The following is a 24276-nucleotide window of genomic DNA, read 5'->3' as shown; positions in this document are numbered from 1 at the left end:
AGTTTGCTTCATTTTCATATCGCCAAAACCAAGGCTGCTAATTGGGGGCACCAAATTGTTTGCGGGTGTACCAATCCCTTACCGATATGTATTTTGTCCTATGTGCATATTGGTGCACCCCCAAGTAATTTGACACCCCTATTAGCAATCTTGGCCAAAACCTTAGGTATTATACAAGAACAAAGCAACAAAGAAAAACTTATCCCCATTATGAATATACCATTGAGAGGTTCTCTGCCTCTCATCTGAAGTGTTTGGCTAGGGTTACAAATACAATTCCTATAGTTTGGCAGACAAACAAATGATGCGCATTCTGCAAGTAGAGTAACATTTTTGTACTAGTGTGGATAAATATATCAATATCCACAAGGACCATAACCTCTCAGGAGTCTCAACCCTAGTTAACAATTCGGGATTCGTCAAACGTACGGAACGGTAAACATACGAGTATTATACGTTTTGTAAAATCCAGATTCGGTCCAAAATTCGGTCAACGGGACGTGATTCGTCAGTAATTCGGAACGGCATACGTACGTGTATAATTCGATTTATAAATGTGAGTTCGGCTCTGAAAATTCGGTATCTATATATAACAAATAATTTGTATTTATAAGGTCATAGACCAATTTTTATGCATATGTGTGAGTTACTTAAAGAAAAAATAAACTTAATATGATGATATTAATAATATATACAACATTAGTTATCTAAGAGGACGTCGTATGGTGGTTTAGATGCTTGGTTAGTGAGTTTGAGATCTTTCTCACCTTCACCTTCATATCTCTTCAGTCGTTTTTGTTTCATAAAAATTACAACACGTCTAATATTCGGTCGTGTATGCTCGGGAGGCAGTAAAGCCCAAAAAGTGGAGTCTTTGAAAAGTAAAAGCTAAAACATTTATGGCGAATTAAGCGGACGTATCATTCGGGATACGTAAAATTCGTGAACGATTCGCGAATAATCCGGGAATGCCACATAATACGCGATTTGGGTTCGGAGTTGCAAACGTACGCAAATAAGACGGTAAAATTCGTGATACGTAAAAATTCGCGAACTTACTAACTACGGTCTCAACTACTTCACATAATCCTGTCTGATAGCAACCCCATATCTGCTCTGTTGTTTCAAAACTTTACCAAATCTCTTCTTATATACCCTCAAAATCCCAACAACAAACACCTAAGATTACTATACTTTTGAACCTTCAAAAAAAAAAATGTTGTTGTGATTCAAAATGACATCATTATCAAATTTGTGAAATCTTTGATTTTTAGTTGAGAACTATGATAAGAATGAGGAATTGAGAGCAATCAATAAAGGAGACCATAATTGCTACTATTATTATTACAGCAGAGTGACACCCCAATATGAAAAACTAAGCCTTCTTTCAACGAATTATCATTACTTTTTATGGGACTGTCTGAGGAAACACCATCATAACAAGACTGCATCTTTCCCTCAAATATGCAGTCAGCCATGCATCAAATACGCTAAATTTCCTCCCACAACATTCAAACTTTTCTTGGTATCCCCTTTTTAAGTAAATTTTGATTTTGATTGCAACCCCAAAACATAAAATTTCCCCAGGGTACAAAAATCAAAACGAGGTCACCACGACTAGAGCTAAGACCCAATGGCCTTGTTGTAATTCTTGCTCAAACAGTAGGGTGTGTGAGTAATCAATCAATCACACTCGAGACAAGATAAGCATGAATTCATAAACCTAATCCATTCATGAAAATTTCTAAAGAAAGATTCTTCCAAAGAGGAAAACTCATATAATAGCAAAAGCATCAAAACATTTATATACATTAAAAATAAAAAATTTAAATAAAAAAAAGGAGGTTTGTTTTTGTAAGCTCACTAATTGAAGTCAATAGTGATGATGTTACATAACACAACACACCTTTTTATACCGTTTCTTAAACCCTAATTTTTTTTCTTTTATAAACTTGTTTCCGGTGAACCAAAAATGACACACCACCGGCAAATGTTGGTATCCATTAACATCATAAAAGAAAATTTACTTAGAAAACAAGAAAGGATATTAGAAATTTTAGATATATTTTTGAGTGGATGGAGAATAATAGAAGAATTCACCACCCACCACTAAAATTATTAAACATTCGGACTCCAAAGACTCCATAAACGAGAATTTAATATCCCTAATACATCCGGTAAAACCTTCCTTGCCAAACCCTTGTGACCACCATTATTCAACACCTGAACTTGTTCTTCAGTTTCCTCCACCACCACCGCCGTTTCTTGTTCTTCCTTTACTCCTTCTTTCGCTTTCCTTTCTTCAGACACTTGTTTTATCTTCTTCTCTTCATCTTCGTTCACACATTCAGGTAAAACAACAATGTCATCTGTTATGGTCACCAAAGGCTTCTTCTCCGGTTCAAATTCCGGCAACGCGGGCATAATTACATCTGCTTTCTTCTTCTGATGTTTATCGACTGATTTATCAGAATTTCTTCGACCCGTTTTGTCTTTCTTCTTACCTCTATGTTTAGATGAAGGTGAAGAAGAAGCAGAGAGTAGTAGTTCATCATCGCGTTTAGATAAATGTTCTTCAAAAGCTTCAATAGCTTGATGGATAAGTTCTCTGTTAGGTGAAGAATCCCATCTAAACCAAAAACTAGTATAACAATCAAAACAACCACAATCAAATAATGGTTTATGACTTGTTTTCTTGAATTTCTGTACAAGGATCTTTGATGATGATGAAGATGGGTTTGTTGATTTCAGTGACATGGTTATTAAGTAGCTTAATACTTCACGATCTTCTAATGAAAGTACTGAAACAAGTACTAGAATAGCAGCTGGTAGTAGATTCAAAACATCTTTGTTGTTGTTGTTGTTGCTTGGTGATGAAGATGAAGATGAAGACGAAGAAAGAGATGGAGAAGGGTATACTTTACCTTTGTCTTTGTTTTTATGGTACAGATTCTTCATTTTTTTTTTCTTTTTCTTGAGTGTTTGATTAAATGAATTCTTTTCTGGGTATAGAAAGAAAAAAAAGAAAGTTGCAGAGAATGAAAGAGAGGAGTTGAGAGAGAAAGAAAGGGTCATTCACTCCTCTTAGGTCTTAAATTTGCTTTTATTTATTTTGTATTTTTAATTTACAGGTGCACCGTCCCCACATCACAAGGTGGGGTCCACATCGAACATTGCCATTTTCTACTACTCTAGTACTAGTGTATAGTCCATTTTACTTTTTTGACTTAGAACTTGTAGTATTTATCTTTTAGTCCTCTTGATAGTAACAAATTTAAATTTTAGTCCTTTTAATGTGCTTTTTGGTGTCAATTCGGCCCGGAGCAAGGACTCATACGTTGTGTTGTCCGGGGGAAAAAAACCTGATTTAATTGGGGTATATCTAATGAGACAAAAGTTAGGTCATTTTGAAGTAAAAGAAGCCACCCTTTAACGTTATATTTTCAAAATAACTAAATTGTCCCTGCCATGATTAACATTAATTTAATTGAAATGATTAGATTAGTTAGTTGATTTATATGAGTGGATTTGGAAATAATTGAGAGTAAGAAAGAGTATGAAGCAGTAGAGGAAGTTTTTTTTTTTTGGGGGGGGATGGGGGTGGGGAGTTAGGGTTTTTGAGAAATTTGTGATATGAGTGAGATGAGTGATTCTAATCCTGATTTTGAAGTGGGGGAGTCTTCTAACTTTCTTCCTACAAATGAGTACTTGTATGATGATCTACCAAATCATGATCAAATGGATTATATGCATGATCTTCACTTTTATTTTTCTCAAACTCAGGATAGGTATGGAAGTGGTGAATGTCTTGAGCCAAACATAGAATCCAATGACCCAGAACAAGAGAATGGAGCTGCAAGTAATCAGGTAGACAACTTACGTGGTGGAGATTGTGATTTTTCCATGCAAATGGTCGATTTTGCCTTTTTTTTCTTCATTTTTGCTGTCCAGTGTCGGCAAGGTCGACGATTGTCGATCATGCCGACTGTAAACGTCGGCGTGGTAAATAATACCAAATGCTCCGACTTTTCATGAGCAGTGTTAAGTCAGCAAGGTCGAAAATTTGAACCCTGCCGACTACAAGATTTTTTGCAAAACAGGAGACGTTATTTGAAAACGTTTAAGCCCGCATTGTAGTGGATACGCCGACCCTGCCGACTATACTTTGGTCGGCGTTGTCTTATTTTTCTACCATGCCGACTGTATTTTAGTCGGTGTTGTTTTATATATCGACCCTGCCGACTTTTGTAGTACATATCAACTAACTTGTGATGTTTTGTAGATTGCATTGGTACCGATGACGGATCAGCCTCAATCTCACAATGTTAGGGGTCCTGATACTTCCGCACATTATGCTAATGATTTGGAATGGAAGGAAAAAGACTACGCGGTCAAGTGGGTTATTGAGAAAGCAAAAGAAAAGATGTGCGTTCTAGTTAAAAACACCCAACAAAAAGATTCACGGTTTGAAATGATATGCGAGTGTAGTGGGTCGTCGGACGCAAGTCACAAGAGAAAGGGTTATGTGTATGATAAGAAGACGACTAGGGTATACAAGACGAAGTCAAAGAAGTGTGGATGCCCATTAAAGATTATTTTTTGGAGGAACAAAGACACCGATAACTTGTGGAGAATGAATAGAGTTGATGTTGGTTGGCATAACCATAAAGATCCGGAAAGTCTTGTTGGGCACTGCCAAGTTGAAACCGCACGAGTTCGAACAAGTAAGAACAAGTTGGGGAATTAAACCAAGCAAGCTCCTTAGTAAGTTCAAGGGGACGACCCGCATAACTTTTCTTCATTGTCTACAATTTATGCGGCCAAGGCAACTATCAAAAGAATTGAATGGGATGGAAGAAAGGTAATGGAAGAATCACAATGGTTGGCACACAAATACAACTACACGGTGAGACACCATGAGTCATCGGAGGGGAAGTGGATTGTATTTTTCTTGCAAATCCCGATATGATTCAATTGGCGCGTGCTTTTACCCAGTTTTGTTCATGGATTGTACTTATAAGACGAATAGGTACAACATGCCTTTGTTGAACATTGTAGGACAAACCTCGGATAAGCAATCGTTCACAGTGGCATGGTGTTTTATGGATCGTGAGAAGGATGATAGTTATATTTGGGCATTGGAAACCTTGAAGCTTCTCTACCCCGAAGACGAGACTCCCGAGGTTGTAGTGACCGATAATGAGCAAGCAATAATGAACGTCATGAGGATAGTTTTTCCCAATGCACAAAATTTGCTTTGCACTTGGCATATACAATGCAATCTTAGAAAGAATTGTAGGAATCATATCCAAAAGCCAAAGACAAAGAAAGGTACTAAACGTGAAAAGGAGGAAGATGAACGTCTTAGTAAATTAACTAAAGAGGATAGAGAGGAAGAGAAGAAGAAAGAAGACGAAGAATGGAAAGAAGGTGAGATCAAGTTTAGGTTATTCATGAAAGCGTGGGATAAGTTGGTTTGGTCGATGAGTATGGCAAGATATGAGATAAACTTGAAGGATTTCGAGGATGATTGGGGCACTAATTACCCCAAAGTAATGGAATATTGCAAGAGACAATAGTTGACGCCACATAAAGAGAGGTTTGTGTATGCTTTTACTTACGACTATAAACATTTAAAACTTGAGTCCACAAGTATGTGTTAGAGCATATCTCGGTCAACCTCGCATGCGTTGCTATCTCAAGCATGTTTGTCAATGTTAGTGATCAAAACCATGAGTCTTGATTTCTAGCCTACATAGCTAAGTCTCGGACTAGGATAGGAAAAGTGTAGTTAATCTCAAGGACTTCATGGCGATTCATCATACAACGACGAAGATCTATACAAGGAACCTTGGAACTTCATCAACAAAAAGGTATGTGGAGACTTGAACTTATCTATCACTCAAAAGTCTATTTATTCTATTTCCCACTTCTTATGATACAAAAGTCGTATGCTATATAGACTAGATCATACACACTTTACATTTCGAGTTGAGCATTCATTGCTTATATTTTATCTCGAAATATTGTGTTGGTAAAGCGTTTCGCATTGATCAAGTTTATCTTCACCTAGTGACGAAAGTCACGAAAAGTTTTAATCACTTTGAGAATTGCTCTGACGTGAATCGGTCTGTGAATAACGGCTACATAGCGTCCTCTGAGAATGTCTCAATGATTGAAATGAGAGTTTATATTTACATAACCATGTATTCCTTGAACCGAAGTTTTCGAACTTTGTTGATCAAGAGAAATCGGAAGGATTGTGGAATTGGCTTGCCAAGTCCGCGAACAGTCGGAAGTTCTCGACCGAGAATTTCTGCTGGATTTTCCAAAACTAGTTTGTGTGCTTAGTCCGCAAAATCAGTCGGCGAACCCAGTCCGCGAACTGGCGGAAGTTCTCTTTCTGAGAATTTCTGTTGAGTTTGGAAAACTCAACCGATTAACTTAAGTCCGCGAACTTGTTTGTGAACTTAAGAGGTTATGATCTAAAGATCTTCTCTGAACAAGAAACATTAAATTACTAAGGAATGCTTTATGCAAACCGTGGCTATAATGTTCATGAGCCGATCGAATCGAATCGAATCATCTTTGTTTCAATTTTGTCTTGTGTAGTTACATAAGAGCATAGCAATTGAACAACTCTCTAACTAGCTCATTTGAGTCAATTGAACTAGTTATGGTGAAAAAGAAAAAGGTTAATATGAAATGCTCATATGGTTGACCTTTTGGGTTATTATGTTGAACCAACATGAACGTACACGTTTGGGCATGGTTTTCACGAACCCAGTAAACGTTTACCCAAGTGTATGTGACAAGCTAAGTTTTCGATCTAACGGTTGAGAAATATTAGCTTGAATCTAAATCAGGTTTTCATCTAACGGTGAATAAGGATTGCTTTGTACCTAAGGCAAAACCCTGATTTGAAGGCTATATAAAGGAGACATCTAGCATTGAGAAAACCTAATCCCCACACATATGTGTGCTACTAGTGCGCTCGCTAGAGGCGATCTCCATTAACCTTTGATTTTCTTCTTTAAAATCAGGTTAACGACTTAAAGACTTCATTGGGATTGTGAAGCCAGACCGATACTACTTTATCGTAGTTGTGTGATTTGATCTTGCATCTTCTATCGTACGAGTACAATCGATTGATTGGCTTGAGATCGTGAGAGTTCTCCGATAGGCAAGATAAAGAAGTCACAAACATCTTCGTCTCACTGTTTGTGATTCCTCGATAATCTGCTTGTGTAGTCAGGAAGGATTGTAGAGAGGTGATTGATTAATCTAGGTTGTTCTTCGGGAATATAAGACCGGATTATCAATTGGTCCTGTTCACCTTGATTTTATATCTTAAGACGGAACAAAACCTAGGGTTTATCTGTGGGAGACAGATTTATCCTTTGATAGACTTTTCTGTGTGAGACAGATCTGTTTATTATCAAGTCTGTGATTTTGGGTTACAACAACTCTTGGTTGTGGGTGAGATCAGCTAAGGGAATCAAGTGCGCAGTATCCTGCTGGGATCAGAGGCGTAGGAGTACAACTGTACCTTGTATCAGTGGGAGATTGATAGGGGTTCAACTATAGTCCAGTCCGAAGTTAGTTTGCAGTAGGCTAGTGTCTGTAGGCTTACAATACATTGTGTATTCATTCTGTACTGGGTCTCGGGGTTTTTCTACATTTGCGGTTTCCTCGTTAACAAAATTTCTGGTGTCTGTGTTATTTCTTTTCCGCATTATATTTTATATAATTGAAATAATACATGTTGTGCGTTCGCGATCATCAATTGGAAACCCAATCTTTGGTTGTTGGTTGATATTGATTTATCCTTGGACATTGGTCTTTGGTACCGTCCAAGTTATCTCTCTTTGATAAAGACTCGCAGGTTTCTGTTTGTTTGAGTAAAGATCAAATCGAGAGATTGAGATATAAACTCTTTGATATATCTTTTTATTGATTGAGTCTGAATGTCTAGTTGATTCTCATAAAAAGTATATTGGAGTTTGTTCATACAGATTGCTAATCGAATTATTGGGTGTTGTTGTTAGACCCCCGCTTTTTCAACTGGTATCAGAGCAGGAAAACACGTTCAATACCTAACAAGTATGTGTTTGTAGCGATCTGACTCTATGAACAAGAGTACTATCTCTGATAAACGCGTCACCAGTATTAAAGATTCTCTCTCATCTAAATCTATTAAAGAGAAAAGTTCAATCTCGAATATAGAAAAACCTTGTGGTTCAACGAGACAGACTAACAATGGCATGAGTATTCATGATTACCCTTCGAAAGAGACCTTCTCTTCTAATGAATGGGATACAACTGAGGAGAGTAAATTGATTCTAAATCTTGTTAGAATTCAAGCTGCTAGAATGAAACACCATGTCAATATTCTACTTGGTATTGCTAGAAATTGCAAAGTCCATGGCAACGCTGAAGATCAGTCTTCATGCTTGACTCTTGAGACCAGCCTCGAAAAGGATGCCTTGGATATTGAACGCCGTTTGAATAAACTCTCCATTCTAGGATGTTCAAAGAAATCTAATTTACCAAGGACTTCTGATGCTTTACATTCAGAAGTAATTACAGATGTTCCTAATGTTTCCTCCAATCATGAATTTGGGACATTCTGTAAAAGAGACAACTCCTCTGACCATGACATTAAGACTACGTCCTCCAATCATTCCAATGATCAAAAGGTATGTCTTGTTTGTGAGACCAAGTTTTCTGTTAGACAAAAGAGAAACTCCAGGTTGAGTAAAGACTCCTTAGTTCAACTTCAACACACCCTAGATTTGATTCTCAAAGGTGTGACTGACATTCGTATGATTGAGCCAATTGGTTTTCGTACCTATCCTGTGGATGCAACCAGGAAAGTCAGTACAGTGAGTTCCTCCAATGTTCTAGGGAAGAATAGACGTCTTAATAAACATCGTCCAAAGGAAGTTCAATGCCTTGTCTCTAAAAGCAACATTGTTCCTGTTGAGAAAGCCATTCCAGAAGATAGGAAGATTGATAAGATAACAAAAGATATTAAAGAGATAATTGTAAGGTACAAAGAGATTTTCAACAGTTTATCTTCTTCCTCATGTCAAGACACTTCTGGTAAGAACTCTAACTATGTCTCTTATTTTGATGACAGTAAATTTTATGATAATTTCTCATGTCAAACAGGATCCCACTCTAAGACTAAGAGGAAAAACAAACTTAACCAAAGACAGAAACCTCGTAATGAGCATGTGGATCGTACTTGTGCTAATTAATCACAAGGTTCGAGAACTTACTCATAAAAAATCCTGTTGAGTAAGTTGTGTTAAAAACAGGTATACTTGTTGCTTGCATCTGTTGAGTTAAGTTATTTTCTTATCGTCCATAGCTAAACTTATGTTGACAGATTTGCTAAGTTCAAGTATTGGTTAAGTCAAAAGAAGATGTTGCATACTATCTTAAAATCTGATTTTAGGTCCTGTTTTCAAAACGTTTGAAGGACTTTATTTCTTGGGTATTTGTTGTTCTCGAGCGGATTCCGTTCTGTCCTGAGCCAACAGTTTATTTCAAACCCTAAATTGCTGTCCCCAAGGATAAATATCCAACCTCTTAGGGTTACAATTCACGTACGTGTACTCCGGGTAGTTTTGGATTTTTGAGAATGTCTTCCTCCTCTTCTTGCTATGGTGGTTTTGGAAAAGGATTCCTTGACAAAGTTATTGAGGTTGATTCCAAGAAGAAAAGAACTCTTGTAGATGAAGATCATCCCAATGCCTCATGCTTCTTTGCATATACTCAGGAAGATGCTGAAAAGGATGATATGATCTTTGCTGAAGTTGTTCATGACTTTCTTAAGTACTTTGGGTAAGCAAAACTGCAGCTTGTTGATACTCTTAAAGGTGTTGATAAGGTGAAAACGGAGTCGGAAAAGGTTGTGTCTGACCTTGGTCTCATAAAATCTCAAATCAAGGATCTTCGAAAAGAGAATCATCTCTCCGTTGATGCTGAGAAGGCTGTAGATCACAAGCTCATTGATTTCATGTCTCGTGAGGATCCTGAACCTCCTGTGTTCCTGTTCGCTGTTGAGGATACACCGGAATCCATTTAAACTTGTCATCTATCTCTTGTTGCCTAGTATGTCTTCTTTTTGGATTAGTTGGAAGAATAACTAGTGATTTGAATAGCAATGATTGTGACTACACATAGCTATTTTTGTTTTCATCTTCTTATGTTATTTTTTAGGTTTATTGGTATTAAATTCTAAAAATATTTGGAGGATGATGTTATTGCAGTATTTTAATGGTTTGATATATTGCAATATTTTTATAGGATATGTATTGTTTGCGTCCGTGAACTTGAAGGTCCCATATTGCGGTCAAAAGTAAATTCGTTCATGAATTAGTATTCGTATTGATGAAAGGACGAATGGACTTTTGACAAATACAAAAGTTAAGCCTATGCAGTCATGTATTTGATGGAAAATAGGATAAAACCTTTTGTTTGACAAGGATAAAGTCTATTATATCGTTATGATGGAAAATAGAATAGATCCTTGTATGATATCCACGATATTGATCTTCATTGATTCATTTTATTATGTTTTATCGTGAAAGATCCATTGTGTGTCTTATGTTGAGCACGATACAACTAAGTCGGTTCTTCTTATTGGCTTGTTGGTTGTTCCATAAGATGCTATATGTTGAGCATTAGGAACTAAATTAATCAACTAGTTTGGTTATTTAGTTTGTACTCCATAAGTTTTCTTTCTTATGTTGAGTACATGTACGGTTAAGGTTGTCATTTTCTATGATGAACTTAGACGGGGTTCCATAAGTTCTCTTATGTTGAGCCCAAAATAATTAAATTGATTACTTTGGTGATTAATTTGGTTATTTGTATTCCAATTGGATTAATTATAGGTTCTCTTATAATTAGTCTAGTTGATTTTTCATATATTCCACAAATTCTTGTGTTGAGTATATGAACGACTATACTAATCATGTTCTATTGGTTAATGTAGTCGTATATTACGTAAGGTTTTCGTTATGTTGAGTATGTGAAAGATTAAGTTAGTCGTCTCTGTATGATTACCTTAGTCGTAGCTCCGTAAGTTTACTTATGTTGAGCACCTTCAATTAAATTGATAACTTTTGTGGTTTGATTTAGTTGCGTATTCCAATTAAATTAATCATGGGTTTACTTGTGGTTAATTTGTTGAGTTTTGGATATAGAAAATCATTCTCATGGTTTTTGGTATCCAATAAAAAATCTTTCTTTTCTTTCGAAATTAAGGTCGCTCTTGTCGTTCTTTCGGGAATGACATCAAATGGGGGAGAGTTCTTTTGAAATTGTGCTTACTGGTAATATCTTGCGTGGAGTGCGGCTGTGGAATTTTATAGTGTTATCTTGTATCTTAAAACTTCTTGATGAATGCATTTAGCTTCGGCTTTATGATTGCATCTAAATTAAGTTGGTATGTATGTTTTCTTTTAGTCTATGAAATGTCTCTTGTGGAAATTTCATTATGATCCCGTTCTTGTACCTTTGCCAATTTTATTGACAAAAAGGGGGGGAAATATTGTAGTTCACACTACAAATACATATGGTTTTCGGATCATTGTGTAAGGGGGAGTGGTTTCCATGATCGAGATGGAGTATTGACTAAGGGGGAGTGATACATATCACCGTAGTATTATTGTTAAAGTCGTGATACAATTGGACTTTGATGTTACATAATAGTACTATGACACTGTATAATAATGATCGAGAATCTCGATTTCTCTCATTGTTATAGCTACGGATCTTCAACAACGGTGATGCTAAACTTATAACCTTTGGGATCATTGGAGTACTTGGAAGGACGAAGATTTCAGGAAACGTTGAAGATTAGACTATGGAATAGGAGCCACTAAAGTTTATCTTTTTTGTATTCCATATGTATTAAAAGTTTTGTCACTAAAATTGACAAATGGGGTGATTGTTAGAGCATAGATCGGTCAACCTCGCATGCGTTGTTATCTCAAGCATGTTTGTCAATGTTAGTGATCAAAACTATGAGTCTTTATTTGTAGCCTACATAGCTAAGTCTCGGACTAGGATAAGAAAAGTGTAGTTAAGCTCAAGGACTTCATGGAGATTCATCATACAACGACGAAGATCTATACAAGGAACCATGGAACTTCATCAACAAAAAGGTATGTGGAGACTTGAACTTATCTATCACTCAAAAGTCTATCTATTCTATCTCCTACTTCTTATGAGACAAAAGTCGTATGCTATATAGACTAGATCATACACACTTGACATTTCGAGCTGAGCATTCATTGCTTATCTTTTATCTCGAAATCGTGTGTTGGTAAAGCGTTTCGCTTTGATCAAGTTTATCTTCACCTAGTGACGAAAGTCATGAAAAATTTCAATCACTTTGAGAACTGCTCTGACGTGAATCGGTCTGTGAATAACGGCTACATAGAGTCCTCTGAGAATGTCTCAATGATTGAAATGAGAGTTTAGATTTACATAACCATGTATTCCTTGAACCGAAGTTTTCGAACTTTGTTGATCAAGAGAAATCGGGAGGATCATGGAATTGGCTTGCCAAGTCCGCGAACTGTCGGAAGTTCTCGACCAAGAATTTCTGCTGGATTTTCCAAAACTCGTTTGTGTGCTTAGTCCGTGAACTCAGTCCGCGAACCCAGTCCGCGAACTGGCGGAAGTTCTCTTTCTGAGAATTTCTGTTGAGTTTGGAAAACTCAACCGATTAACTTAAGTCCGCGAACTTGTTTGTGAACTTAAGAGGTTATGATCTAAAGATCTGCTCTGAACAAGAAACATTAAATTACTAAGGAATGCTTTATGCAAACCGTGGCTATAACGTTCATGAGCCGATCCAATCGAATCGAATCATCTTTGTTTCAATTTTGTCTTGTGTAGTTACATAAGAGCATAGCAATTGAACAACTCTCTAACTAGTTCATTTGAGTCAATTGAACTAGTTATGGTGAAAAAGAAAAAGGTTAATATGAAATTCTCATATGAAATGCTCACAAACAAGTTCGCGGACTAGGTGAAGATAAACTTGATTAAAGAGAAAATCTTTACCAACACACGATTTCGAGAAAAAGATAAGTAGTGAATACTCAACTCGAAATGTCAAATGTGTATGATCTAGTCTATATAGCATACGACTTTTTGTCTCATAAGAATTATGAGATAGAATAGATAGACTTTTGAGTGATAGATAAGTTCAAGTCTCCACATACCTTTTTGTTGATGAAGTTCCATGGTTCCTTGAGTAGACCTTCGTCGTTGTATGATGAATCGCCATGAAGTCCTTGAGCTCAACTACACTTTTCTATCCTAGTCTGAGACTTAGCTATAATAGACTAGAAATCAAGACTCATAGTTTTGATCACTAACATTGACAAACATGCTTGATATAGCAACGCATGCGAGGTCGACCGAGTTATGCTCTAACAATCTCCCCCTTTGTCAATTTTAGTGAAAAACTATTAATACATTTGGAATACAAAAAAGATAAACTTTAGTGGATCCTATTCCATAGTCTAATCTTCAATGTTCCTTGAAATCTTCGTCCTTCCAAGTACTCCAATGATCCCAAAGGTTGTAAGTTTAGCACCACCATTGTTGAAGATTTGTAGCTATAACAATGAGAGAAATCGAGATTCTCAATCATTATTATACAGTGTCATAGTATCATTATGTAACATCAAAGTCCAATTGCATAACGACTTTAAAAACAATACTATGGTGATATGTATCACTCCCCCTTAGTCAATACTCCATCTCGATCATGGAAACCACTCCCCCTTACACAATAATCCGAAAACCATATGTATTTGTAGTGTGAACTACATTATTTCTCCCCCTTTTTGTCAATAAAATTGTCAAAGGTAAAAGAACGGGATCATAATGAAATTTCCACAAGAGACATTTCATAGACTAAAAGAAAAAAATACATACCAACTTAATTTAGATGCAATCATAAAGCCGAAGCTAAATGCATTCATCAAGGAGTTTTAAGATACAAGATAAACCCTATAAAATTCCACAGCCGCACAACCCGCAAGATATTACCATGAATCACAAGTTCAAAAGAACTCTCCTCCATTTGATGTCATTTCCGAAAGAACAACAAGAGCGACCTTAATTTCGAAATAAAAGAAGGATTTTTTAATTGGACACCAAAAACCATAGAAATGATTTTCTATATCCAAAACTCAACCAAATTAATCAGAAGTAAACCCATGATTAATTTAATCGGAATACGTAACTAAATCAAACCACAAAAGTGATAAATTTAATTGATTGTGCTCAACATAAGAAAACTCATGGAGCTACGACTAAGATGGTCACACATACATGACTACCTTAATCGTTCAAATACTCAACATAAGGAAAACCTTACGGAATATACAACTACATCAACCAATAGAACATGATTAGTATAGCCGTTCATATACTCAACACAAGAACTTGTGGAATATATGAAAACTTAACTAGATTAATTACAAGAGAACCTCTAATTAATCTAATTGGAATGCACAACCAAACTAATCGCCGAAGCAACCAGTTTAATTGTCAAAAGATTTTGGTCGACAAAAGAAGACTTTCGGAGCAAACAACTAAATAATCAATCAAGATGATTAATTTAGTTCAAGAATACTCAACATATATCATCTCATGGAACAACCAACAAGGCAAATATTAATCGACATATCTGTAAGGTGCTCAACATAAGATACACAATGGAGCCTTCACGGTAAAACATAACAAAATGGATCAATAAAGATCAATACCGTGGATAACATACAGGGATTTATTCTATTTTCCATCACTATTTGCATAACGACATAATAGACTTTATCCTTGTCAAAAAAAATATTTCATCCTATCTTCCATCAAATAAATGACTGCATAGGCATAACTTTTGTAATTGTCAAAAGTTTATTCGTCATTTTATCAATACGAATATCAATTTATGAACGACTTTACTTTTGACAAAATATGGGACCTTCAAGTTCGCTGACGTAAACAATACATATCCCATAAAAATATTGCAATACTTCAAAACAGATTAATACTGCAATAATATCATCCTCCAAATATTTTTAGAATTTAAAACAATAAACTTAAAAAAATAACATAAGAAGATGAAAACAAAAATAACTATGTGTAGTCACAATCTTCGCTATTCAAAATACTAGTTATTCTTCCAGCTAATCCAAAAAGAAGATTTACCAGGTGTCTAAATAAAAAAACAGACTCTTAGGCCAAAACCCAGACACTAACAATCAGATGGACGGTTCTGGAGACTTATGAGTCTTGTGACCATCGAGCTTATGAGCGACATCAACCTCATCAACTTTTGAGGAAACATCCTTTTTGAGAGGTTCTTTAACACGGCTCTTCATGAGTGCAAGGTTACATTTAACCTTTTTCAACTCAGTTTTTACAGCATCAAGACACTTTATTGTTCCAACAAGTCGCTGAGAATCAATGATCACCTTTGTTGGAATCTTCTCCCCAATATCTGAGTAAGAAACAGGAGATTGAGGAAAAGATCCTTCAACTTCAACAAGAGTTCCCTTCTCTTTATCAAACTCAAAGTATATACCATTATCAACAAAGTCTTCAGGAAAATCCCATGAAGAAGAAGCCATTGATAAGAGACCTAGAGTGGAAGTTTTAACTCAATAGGAAGGGTATATAAACGTTTTGAGGGAATTAGGGTTTAAAGGTAGGTATATGAGACTAAGTCCAAAACCGTACATGTACCCTTACGAGGGCCCAACACAAAACATGTAGTTTTTGAAAGTCAAGACAAAAATAACAAAAACAATACAAAAGAAATGATAAAATACTCATGTAAAAGTATGTGACCGATTATCTATCTAAGAACGATAAGAAAATAGCTAGATAATCACAGTTACTTTGCACAGAGTATACCTATTCAATTCTCACACAACTAGGATTTTTTGTGGGTGAGATATCTTTAATTAGCACAAGTATGAGCATTCAGCTCATTAGATGAATATTGCTTTTGTTTAGCCTTCCTTCTTTGATTATCACTCAATTTAGAAGAATAAGACATAGCTTGTTTTGCATATCCTTCTGAAGGGTTTCTCTGAGGACTAAATCTAGGACCTCTTGTAATTGGTTCAAGTGGATCATAATAGATGGGAATCCATTTTCTAAATTTAGATTTACCAAAAGCATTCTTATAAACATAGGGAATACATTCATCAGTAACATGAGAGTTTATTTGGTTAGGATGTACCTGTGTCCTGTGACGACTTCTAGGAAGAGATTCATGTTTATAAGACTCTTGGTTTTTTGTGGGTATTTGGTTCACTGCGGTAGTCGATTGACTATTTGTTCCATTGACAGTGGATAGAAGTGAATTACGAAGTTTATAAATTTGCTTCTTTCTGGCAAAACAATGGCTAGCATAGTGATTTCCTTTTCCACAGAAGGTACAGATCCGTGGAGGAGAAGCAACAACTGGTACTTGTTTAAACTTCATAGCGACTGGAGAAGATTGTAAGTTATGAAAACTTTTCTTGACACAATCTTCATCTGGAGAAAATTTCATTATGTACGGTAACTCATGAGAATTAGTTTGTGCAGAATAATTTTTCTTTAAAACAGAGTTTTCCTTTTCCAAGGATTTGCACTGTCTATGGGCTAGAGCAAGTGAGGCTTCAAGTATCTCCTTCTCTACACGAAGTCTGTCTAGATCAGATAAATGCGTCTTGATCAAACATTTTTCTCTAATTGAGCCTTCTTTAATCAGCTTTTCAAGATCACAAATCTTTTTACGCTGTAAATTGTTTTCTTGAAGAAGTTTCTCAATTTCCTTAGAGAATGACCCTATAATGTTATGGAGTACCTGTTCACGATCAATAGAATTTTCAAATTCATCAATGAGATGTACATGATCCTTGAGATCAACAAACTCTGTAGAATTTTTTGAAATTCTGGTGAGCTCCTTTTCAGCCTTTGCCATTATGTCCAATGTCTCATTGGAGGATGACCAACACATGATGGGACAATCTTCTTACCTAGGGATTCGGAAGAATCATCTAAAGAGTGATCCTTTGAGGTATTTCCGAGACACTTGACAAAGTTGACAGCTTTAGGAGGCATTTTTGGTATGCGTATGAGATTCTATCCACAGATTCAGATTGCCACAAACACAGACTTATAAGGTCTTTAACGTGTTTTCCTGCTCTGATACCAATTGAAAAAGCGGGGGTCTAACAACACCACCCAATATTTCGCTTAGCAATCTGTATGGACTAACTCCGAAATACTTTGCTAGAGAATCAACTAGAAAGTCAGACTCAATCTAGATTAAAGTATCTCAAGGAGTCAATATCTCTCACTTGTTTTGATTTACTCAAGCTAAAACAATAGCGAGTCTTTAATCAAACACAAGGAATAACTTGGACGGTACCAAAGACCAATATCCAAGGATCAATCAATATCAATCAACAACCAAAGGTTGGATTTCCAATTGATGATCTTAACGCACAACCTGTATTGTTTCAATTATATAAAATATAATACGGAAAAGAAATAACACAGACACCAGAAGTTTTGTTAACGAGGAAACCGCAAATGCAGAAAAACCCCGGGACCTAGTCCAGATTGAATACACACTGTATTAAGCCGCTACATACACTAGCCTACGACAAGCTAACTTCGGACTGGACTATAGTTGAACCCCAATCAGTCTCCCACCGATCCAAGGTACAGTTGTACTCCTACGCCTTTGATCCCAGCAGGACACTGCGCACTTGATTCCCTTAGCTGATCTCACCCATAACTAAGAGTTGCTGCAACCCAAAATCGCAGACTTGATAATAAACAAATCTGTCTTACACAGAAAAGTCTATCAAAGGATAAATCTGTCTCCCACAGAAAAAACCCTAGGTTTTGTTCTGTCTTAAGATATAAAATCAAGGTGAAAGGAACCAATTGATAATCCGGTCTTATATTCCCGAAGAACAGCCTAGATTAATCAATCACCTCTCAACAATCCTTCTTGACTACACAAGCGGTTTGTCGAGGAATCACAAACAGTGAGACGGAGATTCTTGTGACTTCTTTATCTTTCCTATCGGAGAACTCTCACGATCTCAAGCCAATCAAAGATTGTACTCGTACGATAGAAGATGCAAGATCAGATCACACAACTACGATAAAAGTAGTATCGGTCTGGCTTCACAATCCCAATGAAGTCCTTAAGTCGTTAACCTGATTTTAGAGAAGAAAATCAAAGGTTAATGGAGATTTCCTCTAGCGAGCGCACTAGTAGCACACAGACGTGTGGGGATTAGGTTTTCTCAATGCTAGATGTCTCCTTTATATAGCCTTCAAATCAGGGTTTTTCCTTAGGTACAAAGCAATCCTTATTCACCGTTACATGAAAACCTGATTTAGATTCAAGCTAATATTTCTCAACCGTTAGATCGAAAACTTAGCTTGTCACACACACTTGGGTAGACGTTTACTGGGTTTGTGAAAGCCATGCCCAAACGTGTACGTGTATGTTGGTTCAACATAGTAACCCAAAAGGTTAACCATATGAGCATTTCATATTAACCTAGTTCTTCTTCACCATAACTAGTTCAATTGACTCAAATGAACTAGTTAGAGAGTTGTTCAATTGCTATGAGATCTTATGTAACTACACAAGACATAATTGAAACAAAGATGATTCGATTCGATGAATCGGCTCATGAACTTTATAGCCAAGGTTAGCATAAAGCATTCCTTAGTAATTTAAGTTTCATGTTCAGAGCACATCTTTAGATCATAACCACTTAAGCTCACAAACAAGTTCGCGGACTTAAGGCAACCGACAGAGTTTTCCAAACTCAACAGAAATATCGGCAAAGAGACTTCCGCCAGTTCGCGGACTAGGTTCGTGGATTGAGTTCGCAGACTAAACACGCAAAAGAGTTTTTGGAAAATCCCAGTAGAAATTCTCGGTAAGAGAACTTCCGTCAGTTCGCGGACTTGGCAAAGCCAATTCCTCCGGTTTCTCTCAATCAACACAGTTCGAAAACTTCGGATTAAAGAATACATGGTTATGTAATCTAAACTCTCATTCCAATCATTGAGACATTCTTAGAGGACGTTATATAGCCGTTATTCACAAACCGTTTCACGTCAGAGCAATTCTCAAAGTAATTGAAACTTTTCATGACTTTCGTCACTAAGTGAAGATAAACTTGATCAAAGCGAAACGCTTTACCAACACACGATTTCGAGAAAAAGATAAGTAGTGAATACTCAGCTCGAAATGTCAAATGATTATGATCCAGTCTATATAGCATACGACTTTTTGTCTCATAAGAATTATGAGATAGAATTGATAGAATTTTGAGTGATAGATAAGTTCAAGTCTCCACATACCTTTTTGTTGATGAAGTTCCACGGTTCCTTGAGTGGATATTCGTCGTTGTATGATGAATCTCCATGAAGTCCTTGAGCTCAACTACACTTTTCTATCCTAGTCCGAGACTTAGCTATAATAGACTAGAAATCAAGACTCATAGTTTTGATCAGTAACATTGACAAACATGCTTGATATAGTAACGCATGCGAGGTCGACCGAGCTATGCTCTAACAGGGTTTATGAGGAAAACCATGCCGACTAAAACAGAATAAATAATATTGTTCCTGGATGTTCTTCACATTTTGTAGTTGTCAGGGTTTATGAGGACAACCCTGCCGACTATACTTTTGCCGGAAAGGTTAATAAGTTGTTAAGTGCCGGTTAAGCAGACGACACGCTTTGAATTTTGTATAATGCCGACTAAAATCGAATGCAATGATTGTTAAAAACTTAAAAACTTTTGAAACTTAATTAGAGCATACAAACCTTAGAAACCCTAATTAGAGCATACAAACCTTAGTTAGAGCATACACACGATAAAAACTTAACCCTAACACATTTGGGACATAAATAATATCTTTTTCCTGTACACAATTTTTTAGGAGAGGTAATTAGCTTCATCTTACCGTCGCAACATGGATCTGTGCATGATAAAAGGTTGATTTTAGCAACTTCATCTTCATATGGAGCTAGGCGCTCATCTATCCAATAGAAAAACCCACAACACGTACAGTTTGAAGCATACAGATGATATGCATCTCTTATTGCAGCTTTCATGAGAAATAAGAATCCCTTACAACCATCAATAGTGCATTTTCTTCCTTCAAAGGGACAATCATTTGCAAAATGACCAATTAGTGTACAAAGACTACAAATATTTGAGTGTGTGCACTTGAAACTTCCATTCTTTATGCAAGATTGAAGATGAAGTTGAGATTGCTTTTATAATAAAAACACACTTAATGTCTTGATTTTGAAATTTCTAGTCGTTGAGCATTCAATGGGTTGTACTTTGTACCTAAAAGGTAATATTTTTATACTACTAACATTTAAGTCGGCAACGTCGAGACTTCAAACCATGCAGTCTACCTATCCCTGACAGCACAATATCATATAACATGGGATGGTCGGTAAGGTCGAGCTTACAAACCATGTCAACTTAATAAAACTCTAATATTGTCTAAAACTGCATAAAAAAGATTAAGGTCTAAAGCAACTGAAATTGAAAATTAACATAAGTTTAACAAGTCTAAAACCACAAACTAACAGTTCAAAACATAATGTAATAGTTCAAACCACAATCTAAGTTTCTAAAGAAAATGAAACATAATAAAGTATAAGAATTTCATGGATCCTTCTCATTGTTGTTATCTTCCTCCACATCACTAGCTTTTTCACCATCACTAGCTTTTTCACCAGCATCAACTTTTGCTTTCCCCTTATCTGGACCTATGTAGTCACCAGCCTCATTGTAATAGGGGTTCACTCCAGAAAAGTCAGCTGCCTTGAAAAAAGTTCTTGGATCAAGCTCCTCTTCTTCCTCCTCTGATGATGTGCATTCTTGATAGTTGAGGGGATTGCTAGGACTCTCCATAAACCTTAGAAATTCTTCAGGATCTTTTTTACCCATCAGAAGTAACTTTCTTACAGGGCAATTATTTCAGTTTCATCTTTAGGATTTTCTGAAGTAGGATAAATCTTATCAATAAATTCCAATAGCTCTGCTTCATTGCTAACAAGACAAGGGATATCTTCTAGGTTTTCCTCTGGGAACCTAAACAATAGACAAATAAAAGATATGAAAATTCTACACATTGAAACATGGTTCTAGTCACCAGTCGGCACGGTCGATAATCTAAATATTGCCGACTAATACTTAGTCGTCGGGGTCGTAATCATCTGCCAAGACGACTAAAACACAGCCGGTAGGGTCGTATTAAAGAAAGATGCCGACTGTTAACTCAGCAAAATCAGGTTTCTGTGACCTAAAGTCATTACGGTACAATTTTAAGCATATATCGACTAAAGGAAAGTCGCAAGGGTTGGTTATTGATTACCATGCCGGCCTGATTAATGTTCCACAGTCTCCATGGCTGTTATGAAAAGTCGGCATGATCTTCATGTTACGACCTTGCCGACTAACACTAAAATCCTAAGGCCGACATCCTATTTTTAAAAAACCCTGCCGACTAAAAATCCTGAAAATCATAATTTTCGATTTCTAACCTAATATAACAATCAAAAAACACAAAACAATAATGGGTTTGAGTTTAGAAATCGCTTATAGACTTCTTTTCGCCGGTGGAGGGTTCTTTTCAACATTCTCACGGATTGAATTTTCGGGTTTACTGATTTCACTAGTTCCAACTTTTTCCTTACCTTTTCCCTCTGATTTGGATCTTTTGATGTTACCTGTTGAATCTCTATTGCTACTTAATCGTTTAGAATCAACCATTTTTTGTAGAAAATCAAAATTAAAATTTTTGGTTGATGAAATAAGATGAAGGAAGGAGAAGAGCAGAGGGATTAGATAAAATATATTAGAAGAAAATTAAACGGTTTTTAGTTTTTAAGTTTAGGGTTTAGTTTTTAGGTTAATTAGTGCATCGGTAATAAAGTAAGTTCACCCAGTTTTAACCTCCCCTTAGTAACGGCACTATGTCCATATAAATCTGGGTAATACCCCAATTAATATGGGTATGCCCCAATCAAGCTAGGAAAAAAAACTAGTATTCCGATTAATTTATTTATTTTTGGGGAATGCTAGACCCACCGGATTTTGAACCGAGACTCCTCCAGAGATTTGATCGTGCGGGATTTATTTAATGATTCTCGTATTGGGATTGAGATGGTAAGATTAGAAAGCGGATCTCTTTTTTTATCTTTACCGGTGATTTTCGAAATTTCTTTCTTGATGGGTAAATTATTTTCGTTTCTTTTTTATCCACGTTGGAGCTTTAAGTGATCTGTGATCATCATCATAAACAGATCCTCTAATGTATAACACGTATTTATATTGACAAGGTCTTTTTTATTTACATTGACAAGGTTTTTTAGTCAAGTTTTAGTCTCTGGAGGGATATTATTGGGTAACTAACAAAGAAAATTAAGGTGATTAAGTAGGTGTTAGTTTAGCAATTTACCCTTTAACACCAGTTACGATATGAATTTTAAATTTTTCGTAGAAACTTGCACCCATTAGACATTATAACTTGAAACAAATCCGAACTTTTTAATCACTTAAATTCATTTTAAGACATGCCAGATTAGGATATACCTCGATTAACTGGGGATAATAAAAGTTTGAGTAGACTTAAAAAAAAGGTAAGGAGAGGTAAAATGGGTAAAATTATCTTAGTGCTCTTGATCTAATTGGACTTAAAACTAGACTTCATTTTCTTAAATCATTTTAACCTAAAACTAAAAACCTTTTTCATATTCTCCACTCCTTCATTTTCCATAATTCCTCTCGAAATTGTCATATTTTAATCTCTTACAAATGGGTGATCAAAAACAATCATATAACAATCTAGAAGAAATTATTGATCCCAAAATATCCAAATTAACAATTAAGGTAAGAGAAAAGTTGGAATCAGCGAACCCCAGGCTTTAAATCCCTGAAATCGTTGGAAAAAAAAAAACCATTGAGAAGAAGACTGTAACTGACGATCGAAACTCAATCCAGTTACTCTTTTATATATTATGATTGTTATTAAAAATGGTGATTTTCAAGGTGTAAAGCATCACGGTTTATGAATTATAAACATGACAGCATTTGATATTTATTAGCGGTCGTCTTGATCGTAGGATGAAGAATATGACGACTTTTGATGGGGTTAATGGTGACTGATAGACCAATACCCTGGGTTGCCATGGTAATAATCCCTTAAACATGACGACTTTTGATAGTTGTTTTAGTTGTTATGTTTGGATTACCTAGAAGATGATGACTTAATGCCAAAGAAACAATAACTTTTTTGTGTAAATTTAGGTTAAAGTCAACATGGTTTGAAAAATAAAACCTATTCACATTGTAGCAACATTTGTAGTCGGCATTATCGATTCAACTACACCATGACGACTAAGATAGCTCCAACTCTAACTTATGTGTTTATAACTTGTACTTGTATATTTTTTATTATTCAGGGTTCAGGGTTCTTCCAATCCGGGACTTCTTTTCAGGGAATCAGACGTTAGTGGAGTAAATCTCCACTATAATTAATGAAAATGACGACTACATAGGTCCACATGAGGAGTTAGAAGAACAAGTTGCTGAGGAAAAGTTGGAAGAAGTTCGTGACAAAAAAGTGGGTGCTGACAAGAAGCTGGGCGGAGTTGATGATGCTGAAACCCCGAGAAGAAGTGAAAGAAAAAGATGGCATTAATATTCATCCATTTTAATATGTTTGATATGCTTGCTTGACTAGTTGTTGTTAGGTATTTATATGACATTTTAGGGGATGTTATATACTGAGTGATTTTAGGTTGATATTTGAGACTTTAGCTTATGTTGATTGCAGTTTCAGTTATATGTTGAATTTTAGTCTTCAGTGTAGACATTAATTGCAGTTTGAGACAATGTTAGACTAATAGTCCGTTGTCAATATACCTAAGTAAATACCCTGATGATCGTTTATTAGTCGTCATTGAAAAGGAGAGGACACCAAGTACATTACCAACTTTTTCGTTCGGTAACTGTATGGAAAAAAGTAAATACAATTGTAAGTAGATCTAAGTCAAAGACCTTTGGACAATATGTATGAAGATTTTTCTCCTCCTCTTCCACAATCAATATATCTAGACTTAAAATTCCGTGAACCTGATTATATAGAAGAGTTCTTGGACGATCTTACAGATTA

The 24276-nt window shown here is 36.0% G+C and overlaps 1 protein-coding gene across 1 annotated transcript; it reads right to left on the bottom strand.

Annotated features, from left to right (window-relative positions):
• Positions 1–1907: 1907 nt before the first annotated feature.
• On the bottom strand, positions 1908–3177 carry LOC113281438. Its single transcript, XM_026530169.1, has one exon. It carries the CDS (start codon positions 3073–3075, stop codon positions 2119–2121), a length of 957 nt encoding a protein of 318 aa, XP_026385954.1. The 5' UTR covers positions 3076–3177; the 3' UTR covers positions 1908–2118.
• Positions 3178–24276: the final 21099 nt, after the last annotated feature.

Source organism: Papaver somniferum, chromosome 5 (assembly GCF_003573695.1).
Source record: "Papaver somniferum cultivar HN1 chromosome 5, ASM357369v1, whole genome shotgun sequence".
NCBI classification, from domain to species: domain Eukaryota; kingdom Viridiplantae; phylum Streptophyta; class Magnoliopsida; order Ranunculales; family Papaveraceae; genus Papaver; species Papaver somniferum.
This window is presented reverse-complemented; position numbering and strand designations above follow the sequence as displayed.

Bases quoted from the DNA above. Each gene is read 5' to 3' on its own strand.
- LOC113281438 (XM_026530169.1), bottom strand. From the start codon at position 3,075: ATGACCCTTTCTTTCTCTCTCAACTCCTCTCTTTCATTCTCTGCAACT.